The sequence below is a fragment of the Limanda limanda genome, chromosome 18 (genome assembly GCF_963576545.1).
Source record: "Limanda limanda chromosome 18, fLimLim1.1, whole genome shotgun sequence".
Lineage (NCBI taxonomy): Eukaryota > Metazoa > Chordata > Actinopteri > Pleuronectiformes > Pleuronectidae > Limanda > Limanda limanda.
Genome location: NC_083653.1, coordinates 7,815,677 through 7,827,757, shown reverse-complemented (window position 1 = coordinate 7,827,757; position 12,081 = coordinate 7,815,677). Strand labels below are relative to the sequence as shown.

Sequence of the window (12,081 nt, the reverse complement as noted above, 5' to 3'; positions counted from 1 at the left end):
CTCACTCCACGGATTGGAGGAGGAGGAAGAGGAGGATATTACAGCTAGAGATATTTATTTTTTCTTTTTTAAATTCTCTCTCTCTGCACCGGGACAGGATGCACGCTGCAGCCCGAGCACGATCCGGATCCGGGAGCATCGGGATTTGACCGCTCCGTGTCATTGCCCCGGTCCCAGTAGTCCTCCCAGTAGTCCTCCTCCCAGTAGTCCCAGCAGCTCCGGGAGACCTCACCAGGAAAGAGACTGTCCTGCAACGGCGTGAAATGAGGAGCTCATCCCGGCTCTGAGGCGACAGGGGGCGGCTGCTTCATCGGCTCTCAAGGACGCACCGGGGGGTGGGGGGGAGAAACAGGGGGAAAGGAGGAGGAGGAGGAGGAGGAGGAGGAAGGAGGAAGGAGGAAGGAGGAAGAAGGAAGAAGAGGAGGAAAAGAAGAAGTGCCCGCCGCCCGGCCCCCGAACTGCGAAGCATGGAGCGGGACGCCACCGACACCGTGAGCTCCTCGTCCAAGAAGAAGAGCATGATGGCGAGGATCTTTAAAGTTCGCAAGCGGAGGGAGATGCTCCCGGTGCAGGTGTGCTTCATCTGCAGCGTCCTGTGCGTGGCGTGGGGCATGTCCGCGCTGCTGACCAAGACAGGTGAGTGGGGGGGGACTGCGGTGGTGGAGTCATGCACACACACACACATGCATGCTCGTTGAGGGGAATCGAACGCATATACACCCACGGAGCTCCACCTGCCCTCCATCAGTGCAGCCCGCTGGTGTCAAGGGCACGCCGGGAAGACATTGGTATCCATGCGCGTTTTGGAGCAGGACACGTCTCCGGTTTGTCCAAAATGCGCATGAGACGCCTGTGATTGTTGTTTTTTTTTGCCCCATTTAGGACGCGAGTGTAGTTTGTGTTGGATCATCACAGGATGTGTCCACCCCGGCTGCTGCATCCCTCCGCAGGAGCACAAAGTCAAATCCACATGTTTCCAGCTCGCAGGGTTTTATTTGTCTATTTGGAGAATAAACGCGCCTGGATGCCGCAGTGTGCACGTTTTTTTTTTTAATTTGAGAGGCTCATGGTCACACGCACACACACACACTCTCACACGCTCACACGCACACCTCCTCCTGCTCCACACGCACACGCACACCGATACAAAGTAACCGACCCTGCAACGAACCCAGGTTTACGCGTTTTTTTTAAAATCCAAATTGTGTTTTCTCTCTCCGGTGCCAGGCGCAGACATCCTCGGTCACACAACACTGGAGCTGTGGTGATCGTCGTGTCTGACTTGACACACACACACACAGACACACACACACACACACACACAGTGGTTCACCTCGATCACACTCATGCACCATCATCCCGCTGCTGCCAGGGATGCCGATTTTTACGCAGAGGCCATTTGGCAAAACAGCAGGGAGGGTGGGAAGCTTTCTGCTCCAGTGATGCAATATTCATAGCTCATGTCCGAGGTGTGCATGGTGCAAACGATAGATCCCGGCTGATCATGCGTGACGCGTGTGATGCCTCCATGCAAACACACATGCACACACGCACACGCACACTACACAACAACATGCCCTTCCATGCACACGTGTCAAAACTCTTACTTCAGGCCCGTGGACACACTGACACTCGGAGCATCCCACACAGCCTCCCACACGCTTATGTAATCCAACCACCAACCTTGACATTTTGCTGGTGAAGAAGAATGATATCTGACACACACCACTGGGATCAGGGGGCAACTACACAACACACACACAATCACAGTTTTGTCAGTGTCAACATGAATTTTATATAATTTCTATTCCAGCTGCATTTTAAAATCAGGATTTTGTGTGTGTGTGTGTTTTTAAAGAGCAAGTGCTTCTTCTAACCCTAACCCCCAAATGCTCGGCCCCCCCCCCAGACCCTGTGGTGGGATCCGTCCATCTGCAACCACTTAGGCCCAAAGGCTGGACACGCGGCTCTAAAACTGGCCACAGCGTTTTCGCCTGACTGTAGATCTCTAACGGATGTATCGGGAGTTTTATTAATTACATTAAAAACAACAAGAGGCTTAAAAGATTATTCTGGAATGATATCATACAGGCGAGTGCAAATCTCTTATCTCCAAAGGCAGGCTGTGGGAGCCAAAGTAAGTCCGTCTCTAATGGCTTGCCCTTTTTTTTTTTTTTTTTTTCATTTAATCACGTTCGCCTGACCCACACAGTGATTGTCATGTGTGGGTATTTGACAGAAGGCATTTCTAGTGAATCTCCGGCTCAGCAGCAGCAGCTCTAGTGGTGGTGGTGGTGGTGGTGTTGGTGGTTTCAAGGTGACATGCAGGAGAAGTGTTTGATGAAAGAGAAGCAGAAAATCCCCCCCCCCATGAACCCAAGAGACCACAAAGCCCAACCGTGGCGTGTGAGAAGCTGCAGCCTTCTCATCTTCCAGCCATCACAACACGGAGCGGGCGCTCTTCACGTCAGTCACAAACCTGGGCCGCGTGTTGGGCCTCTCACGTGATGGATGGCTGTGTAACGGGAGGTGGGGTAGGGGGGCCGCGTTGATGTGCCGAATGGTCCAGATGGATGGGATTTGATGTACTACTCCTGGGTTACATCTCCATAAAGAGGGGCGGGGCCCAACATGCTGTCGTGCATGCCGATCGGGCTGCATATGTGATGGAAAGACGGTAAAACAGGTGTTTCTGAGCGGCAGGGCAGGGCCCGGCTCTGACAGGTAGCTGCAGTGGGCTGGCGGCGATGGCCGAGGGGGGGGGGGGGAGATGAGACTGCTGGTGATGATTCTGTCGACGGGAGGAGGGTGAACACTCGTGTGAGGGAGGATTGATGGATGGCTGTCCTTGGTCCATCTCCTCCCTGAGCTGATTGAGCAGAGCTGCAGGGAGGACATTACGACTCTGCTGTCGTGGCCGGTTCTGTGTCCCTCTGCTGCTCGGTGCAGTCTGATGGAGGTGAAGTCACAGCTTTTATTTAAAATCCCTCAGCTCATTGGTTTCTTCTCCAAAATGTCCCAGCAGATGCGGTACCTCTTTTTAAAATAACCCCTATTTTCTCTGTAGTTTAAGATTTCACCTCGGTCTCTCTCCTCTTTATTAAAACCAAGTATATGTATATACACCAAGCAAACTATAACATGCACACACTTACATACATAGGCGGTGGACTAGTGGCAGAAACTTGGACTATGAGCAGAAAAGGTCTCTGGTTCGTCTCTGGTTCGACTCCACGGAGAAACAACAAAAAGACGAACCTGGATTGATCTGTCCAAAAATCCAAGAGGATTCTCCCTACCCTGTCTAGTGCCCCTGAGCAAGGCACCTTACTCCCCCAACATCTGCTCCCCGGGCGCCGTACATGGCTGCTCACTGCTCTGTGTGTCCTGCACCAGATGGGTTAAAAGCAGAGGTTAAATTTCCCTCCTTGCATGAGTGTGCTTGTGCATGTGTGTGGGACAAATAAATGTTTCTTAATCTTTATCTTAATCTTCCTGCGAGGTCCAACTGTCTCCTTGTATTCAATCAAGCCAACTTGCACACACTCATAGATGTCAATCACCCAAACGTGCCATTAATTATTCCAGAGGAAATTTGTGAAAAGACAGAAAATGGTAAAGTGGGAAAACAAAATCCTGGATCCACACCAAAATTCAATGGCTTCTTCCTTGACCCATATCTCATATCTCATCCTATCCTTCCATCAAGATTCGTAGCAATCCGTCAAGCAGTTTGGGTGTAACACTGCTAACTAACAAAACATGGCGGATGTAGTAACTTGAACCTGTACAGATTGCAAACATCCACCAACTCACCTAATGAGCAAAGCTAAATGTTGCTATTACAGCCCATCAGCCTACAAAGAGCAGGTGACTACTTTCAAGTTTTGAGGCATTGTCTAAATCAGTCTCCTCAATTTTGTTTGGAATGAATGAAATTCTAAATTTGATAGGGCGACTAATTATGAATTATAATATTATTTGTTTACAACCCATCATATTTAATATGCTTAAAGTGATTAATTAAAGTGTTAGGGTTATTAAAATTTTCTAAACAGGAAAGCAGCAGAAAGTGAACTGGTCCATTTTGGCTGTCTAAATGAATTAATAAATATGAATTTCACAACTCCACTGATTATTAAACCACCAGACTAATCGATTATTTTAGGATCTGATGAGATCTTGGCTCAAGGCGTCTTGTGAGATTTTCCTGTCGTCTCAAAAACGAGAATTAATCTGTTTTACCGAACCATGGAGTTCCTTTATGACGGCAGAACTCTGGTCAGTGAACACAGTGAATACGACCAGTAGTGAGTGAGTCAACATGGAGAAGAACAGACTGCAGCCCTGATTCCACCTCCAGCCTCTGTAGAAGTACTGACTGAATCACGTCGCCTTTGTTTTCCCTCTCAAATGCTTGGCAGAGAGAGCACAGTTACTGAACGTCCCCTGCATGCACACACACACACACACACACACACACACACACACACACACACACACACACACTCACACACTGTTGTCCTGCTTTGTCTCGGTGAAAATTGATTTCGTAGATCCTCGGTTTTATACCCATACGATTTCCTTGTGGTGGTCAAGTGATTTTACACATGACTGGCTGGAGAACTTAAATTCAGATGAGCTATTGTGCACAATTATCTTTAACGTGAAACTAATTCACAAAAGACACCCCTGAAGTTTGTGGTTGCATTTGTCATGGAGGCTGTACTGACTTTTTGTGCAGAGACCCGAACCCGCATCATCAGCTAACCATTTTTTACCGAGATGTTTAATTTCTCAGTAAAGTCTCCGGTGGTGGACAGTGATAAATACACATTGGAGGTACTTGTACAAGTTTCTGAATCAACTCGTTAAAACGCCTCTTTGATTATCTGGAAAATGCATCAACACAAATCCAGGTCTTTCAAAGGTTTTGAAATACAAGGTTCTCACAGAAATATAATGATCTTAAGAATTATCATTTATATAAATAGAAGGATATAAAGTACTTTGAATGAGGTCAACCTTCAACATGCAGCAGCAGTAATGATCCAACAATATCAGATAGAAAAGTAAAACCTTTTTCTGCAGTACAAGAACTTTTACTCTTCATACCTTAAGTACATTTTGCTGATACATGCGTTAATTTAAGGTTTTGAATGTCGTTACTTGTAGCGGAGGATCTGAAAACCTCCTCCATCACAGAACGGCTCGACATAATGGCGACTAAATGGCGTTCTATGACTAAATGCCTTGTCATGATACGCAAAATGTCATTTTTAAATCAGTGTGATGACTCGACAGGCGCCTTAGTTCCCTTAACAATTGATTTCTTGTCGCGCACAATACATTCTACCTATCCACGTCCTTCCCCCTGACACCAAATGGGACAGAGCTGTTATTGTGAGCGTTGCTAGAAGTAGAAACAGAATTAAACCGAAGTGGGGAGACCAGACCTGAGCTGGTTAGTGAGGAGGAACAGGTTGGAGCGATGACTGGAGGGTTTGGTCTTTTGGATCGGACGACTGTGGGAAGCAGCTGCAGTCGCCTTGTGTACAATCTGTTTGTCCAGCGCCTGCTGATCTCCAGGCTGTCCCAACTAGGCTGGATTAAAACCCACATTTAATGAAGTCATTTCTGTTCCTCTGAAAATACAAGAAGGTCGACTTTTATATCCTCAATGAAATAAAGGACTACTTGTAATATCTACCTCCGCCAAGGAGGTTGTGTCTTTTTCATTTATTTCCCGGAGAGAAGTTCATGGACCTTGAACAATGAGGCACATTTAGGGGAACACCGTGGCTTGATAGAATTTAAGGAGACTTTTGGGCCTTGGCGGAGGTGTGAGCTCTACATAGTGACCTTCGAGTTGTTTTGGTTTGCCAGTCTGGAGCCATCGTGTTTTTAAGTCTCCACTCCCATCAGCTTTGTTTCAAATTGCAGGAGGCAGCTGTTCTGAGCAAAGCGCTCTGACAAACCTTCTGCAGACTGACCTCTTTAGCAACCAAATGGCAAACTGACACAGTTAGCGACTTGCTGGTGAACACAGCAGAGCATTTAGCCGCTAAAGAACCACGTATTTCCCCGGCCTCTCAGCAGAGAGCAAAACGATGATGGATAAGCACAGCAGATTAATATTAATTTGTTTAAACTTCCCTAATTAGATTATTTTCTGGTCGTCTCCCTGGTCTAGGTCAAATTTTTTTTTTCTAAAAAATGAATTCTGCCATTTTTCATAGTCATCAAACTATTATTTGTTCACGTGTTAGTATATATTTAAGTTTGGCTTTAATTAGTTATTCAATGCTTTAAAAAACATGCTAAAATATGGCGTCCATATCTGGGACAGTTTATCAGAATGAATATCTTTTACTGTCTATTTCATGCCAGCATCACATCTGTCCTTTAGTAAACGTTGTATTTATGAGTGTGTTGCTGCCACAATCACACAAAATACTCTTTTTACCTCATTAGATTCAGAATTACAAAGGATCAACAAACATATTATTTTGAATAAGTTGGACCAACAAGAAAAATTAGGGGCAGATAAATTGATATTTGTTACATATCAGCTGATTACCGATCCTGTAACATGTGCTGTAAGAATATCTCTCATATGACTGGTTAAGTTTTTCCATATAATGACATAATGTGCGTTTCAAGGAGCAAATGGTTCCTACGTGTCAACCCATTGTTTAATAAATCTACTTTATAGAACAACTCTATGTTCTTTCCCTTGAAGTGTGAGTTGTCTCCTTTGTCTCCATCGTTCCTCGGTCATGAGCCGGAGGCGAGACTGAGCAATCACACGCAGACACTCCCATGGATATCCTGGAGACACTCGGATCATGTGAATCTAGAAAGTTTTCCACAACCACTGTGAAACCGACAACTAAGAGCAAAACAGGTGATCCGCTGATGAACAATTGGACAGAAACGCATCATAACTCAGTCCTGGGTTTTCCCTACGAGCCAGCTCATAAATGTGTGTTTACAACAATACAGTTCAATCATCATGAAAAATGCTGCTCAGCTTATTGGCACGATTTTACCTAATAGGTTTGGGACCGCTGGGTTTTTTATGTCCTCATTACGGAAGCTTAAGAGCAGTTTAATGAAAAATTAAAGTTGTACACTGCACCTCCCACTCTGCCGTCCCAAAACATAATGACACAGCATCTGCATTTTGATGTTATTGCTGCTGCAGGATGAAAGTGTCATGTAGACACAAACAAAAACCTCAAGGAAATGCAGATTTATTTGGATCCAGGATTGTGATCATTAGTCTTTTAGGTCGTGAAATATATCCTGTAGGGTTCAAAATACAATATCACTCAGAGCGCATATCTCCTTATGGTAAATCAGTGTTAAAGTGATTCCTTGATCATCCTCTTTGTCCAATCTGCTGCAAACAATCCACCAACAAACCGTCAGGGGTGAAAACATAACCACCTTGTCGGAGGGAAATGTGTAAAACGGGAGTTTCTATGTTTCCCTGCAGCGAAAAGGAGGATTTTAAATCATTGGACCTCCAACACGTTGTGTGCCTTCGACTTGGCTGCAGGCGTAGATGCAGATTTGAGGTGATAATCTGATAATCAAATCTGTTTTTCTGTGGCAGGTCACGGGATGCTTGTGGAAGGACAGCCAAACGCGGAATACTGGGGAAGACGACTAATGGCTTCGGTTCCAGACAATGAGACGGAGCCGAAGAACTGTTCAGAGCCAGGTACGTACAATTCATTGCTTCTTATAACAGTGGTGTGATGTGAAAGGTCTTTAGTCGGGATGAACCACTTTTATTATGTTTTGGCACATTTTCCCTTTTTTTTCTCCCAGCTCATAATTAAATGTACGTTCTAATTTAACCACAAGTGCATTATGATGTGGTGATATCAATATTACACGTGGATGAAGTGGAGGAAGATGTGAAGCTGGACAGACGACGAGATTCAAGAGATTTTGTTGATAAGAGCAGACGAGTGTTGCAACGAAAACGGGATTTCCTCAGCAGAATTTACACGTCATGTCCAGACCCCTGCTTCACTACCAAGGGGCCACTCCTCACCCGAATGGTCCTGTCTTCATGAACGTGTCTGACTCAGACAAACTCCTGCTGTCTGAGTCAGACAAAGGCTGGAACATGTCCAGACCCAACTGGCAGACATTTTCCAGAGTTCATGTTTGAAAACCGCTGCTCTGAATCCAGTACTGTGTCGTAAATACTATCGGTTTGAAGATGGTAACTGGTTGTGTAGTTTGAGTTGATCTGCTGCTTGAACTCCCCTCCTCACTGAGTCCGTGTTTCACTGACTCAGTTTGGATCAGTCGCGCTGTTCTAAGCTCTATTAAAAGAGTCAGGCATTGATTATTTCACTGCATCTTTGGCACATTTAAAGGAAGCAGCATATCCTATAATTAGTTCCACTGGACTGTGTGTTGACAGCTGCTGACATCTGCACTACAAACAAAACATTCATAGTCTGCATGTCATGAAATTATTGTTTGAAACTGTGCTGATGAGGAGAAATGACCCTGTTCTTGTCATTTCATGTCTGTGCCTCAGTTTAAATCATTTCTGTAACACTGTTAGTGTTTTCACAGCTGAACGTCCAGAGCAAGGTTTGTGTTTTTCCGTTGGTGGGATTAGTTAAACAGCGTTTTCTTTGCTTTCATCCAGAATAATGATTTGATTCGTTGTGTTGCCGCTGCACCATTGTCACGATGGCCTTTTTATTTTTTATCATTGTAGCACATTACAGCTAAATATTTAATCACCTCCTCTCCCGTGCGTGTGCTACATCATCTTTACTTCTACCGGTTATTTTTATCTCCTCCTGGCTGATTGATGACGAGCCACCTCCGCTTCCTGTAATTGCTCTGAAAAGTTTAGGAACACTAAAAAGTGTTTTCACGTTTCAAAACCAAACCCTGGTTCCACCGCTTTGGATCAGACTTAAGTTTGGTTCTTTGGTCCGAGGCACCGGTCACACATCAGATTAGAGCGTGAGCGATTTGTTGGTTGGTCGATAACAATCTGCTAAAATGAATGTGTTTGCTCATATGAAAAAGGGTTTTACACAATAAACGATGCAGAAAACGTGAGAAATGTGACCTTTTCTACTCCCAAATATCTGTATCTGACCAGACACCAAGTTTCCATCACATGGGTCAGGCTGTAGATCAGTAGGTGTGAAGGCGACCTATGATTCCCTTTCTGTGACACAGAGGAGAAACTGTCCGGGTCTGAGTTTTACTCCCATTTGGTGATGCACATATGAACTTCTGGTTCTGTGATATCAACTGGTTGGGAAGGATTTTTGGGAAAACCAGCTCGTTAGATTATTAAAAACATCGAAACATTGATGAAACAAAGATTTTTAACCTTGACAAAAGTTATTTGACTGAATGAGGTGGACGTACAGAGACATTTTGGAAATCATTTGAAGGGTTAAGTCTAATGTCTCATTTTGAGTGACCCACTGGGGCTGAGGACTGGAGGACAGTGAATCTGCTGTTTCACATATAAACAAGACAAACAAAGACTTTTTCAGCACTGTAACCATTTCAATTTGAACTTTCTGTATTCCAGAGTCACGCTGGGGTTCTATTGACACGAGCGCCAAATGACAAGATTATGTGCTGGAAGTTTTCCTCCTAATCCTCGAGGATTACCTCTTTCTTTTTTCCTTTTTTTACTCCCCCCATTCAAATGTCTGCAGCAGCGGAGGCACCAGACTTCACATTCCAAACATTTCTCATGGGCTCCAGTCCTCCTTGCTCTTACCCCCCCCCCCCCCCCCACCGCTCGGCCTCATCAATGTGACCTGATCATATGACTCTTTGTTCTCGGGGCTTGGTCTCGTGAATAATCCTGTCCTACTGCAGGCCCCTCAGCTGACAGGTTGTTCTGGTGGCATGTGCTTGTTCTGAATGTTTGGTAAGACTAATATATAGATGGATTTTGGTTTTTGGTTCGTTTGCGTTAGCCTTTATGGTATATTTAGCTTGTTCTGCAGTTTGAAGTAAAACATTTCGTTGGAAGTTTGTTTTGAACGTTTTTCTTGTTGGAAGTTGATTGGTGTAGAAAGAGAATGGTACTATACGGTCCACTTATGAAACCACATCACTAGGTTTTATATCGATCTGCACTTAGTTGCACACACTCAAAATGAATCATTCTCCCTTAACGTGTGATTTCTTTTTATTTGCGTAAAGATCCAGGACTAATTTGATGAGAAATCAATTAGTGATGTTACAGGTAATGAAAAAGAAAATTGGATACGGCCCTTATCCGAATCTGCAAGAAAATTTAACGCGATCTTCCGAGAGCAAAGTTTTCTGTTAACTGTTTAAGTCGGGCCATCAAGAAAATGCAACTTTAATTTGAGTGTTTTTTTTCGCATCATGATCCTGGACAAAGATTCTTGCATCTCTCTGTTTCTATTCACCCAAAACTCTTGATGAGACTTATTTAACTCTCCTTGCTCTGCTCCTGCCCTGGTGACTAATAAGATCATAATGTTATCTAACACTCTGTGAAACTGCTTCCAGCCGTCGGACAAGTGGTGAGGTCTGAACGAACGCAATTAACTTGTTGTCAGGAGGAATTATCATGAATGAAAAGAGGAATGACTCAGACTGGATGTTCCTGTTGTTTTTGGAAAGTGTCATTCTCCATGCCTGAATTTATTTTATTTCATAAGGAAGTGATTAGACGTCTTGGTTCATGGTGAGGGAGCCAACGTTTTAGATCCATCGACCACAGATACTTCTAAACAGAGCAGTGATATTAGGTTTATATAAACTTCAGAGGTACTGCCTTTATTCAGCATGACGTTGATGCAGTTTGAAATTACTTATTGATTTCAGCGGTAGAAAAAAACCCAAAGGTAAAATAGTTGATCCTGGATTATAATCATCCAGTGGTTACCCAGGGTTCCCCCCCCCCATCTTTATTAAAGAGCGTGGTCCCTCGGTTGCAGGGCAGAACTTATTGATCTTGAGTAAAGATTTTGTTATGGTGTCACTCTAAACACTGTGTGGTGTCACCGCTTGTGCTTCGATTTCCCGCTCTCCAGCTTCTGCCTCCCCCCCCCCCCTCACACTCACGCTGCTTCTGTGCTCACGGGAAACATCTGCAGAGAAAAAACATCTGAACGTGAAATCAATAAGTCCTGCTCTCAAACTGATAGACGCCACTCTTGCGTGAAGAACCCCCATAGTCGCCAAAGTTGATTTCCAGATGTTCTGCCAGAATGAAATGTATCTTCTGAGCTCGGCAAAGGCCCGAGTGAGACACGTGTTTGTGCCACATGTCCGTGCGTTTGATTCCCTGTGCAGCTGTTTGTCCAGAGTTGATGATCCAGCACTGCACCAGTGACGGTGCCGCTCACTACCTCCTGCGGGGGTGCTGGAGCAGGAACAGTGGATGGACCCGGGCTGGTTCGGATGACAGTTACTACCGGAGGCTGTTTTTTGGTTTTCTGCTGAGCGTGTGCAGCATCTGACGGCGCTCGGTTTTAATTAGGCCGCTGTTTGTGGGCTGCGTCCATTACGCTCGGCCAGCTTTGGTCTCTACGCCTTCTTCCCCTCATTATTATTTCTCTGATCGGCGGGGGAGCCCTTCTCCGAGTTCGTGGGGTGCTAATGTTGTTCTACTGCGTCCTGAGACCTGTGCAGCTCAGGCGGCCATTCATCACAAGCACATGCTTTTAAAGGCCGTTCAGTATTAATTCCTGGAAAACAAAAGGTGCTGTCCAAACTGTGTGTTGTGCTCCTGCTGGGTAACAGTGCTCGTTGGGTGACGTGACCTCTGAATACTTTTATCAGCCGTCAAATGCAGACTAGGGATGGGGGGAAAAATCGATTCAGTTACAAATCGCGATTCTTGTGAATGACGATTTTAAATCACCATGCTGCCTCCCAAATCGATTTAGAATTTTTTTTTTTTTTTTTTTTTTAAACATATTTATTGGTTTATACCGGGGGGGTATATGGGGGGAGCAACATCACCCCAGAGCACGTTGACCAGCTCATGTTTTTGCACAAGAATCTAAACATACCCAAGCACTAGCTTTA

General features: G+C 44.9%; 1 protein-coding gene across 1 annotated transcript in view; it reads left to right on the top strand.

Moving 5' to 3' along the window:
* Nucleotides 1-467: 467 nt before the first annotated feature.
* The window catches only part of slc24a4b (solute carrier family 24 member 4b), a 32,760-nt gene continuing 21,146 nt past the window's right edge, over nucleotides 468-12,081 (top strand). Inside the window, exons 1-2 of the mRNA XM_061091768.1 lie at nucleotides 468-636; nucleotides 7,622-7,729. Of these exons, the coding sequence (XP_060947751.1) occupies nucleotides 468-636; nucleotides 7,622-7,729 (277 nt within the window). The remainder of the gene's footprint in view (nucleotides 637-7,621; nucleotides 7,730-12,081) is intronic.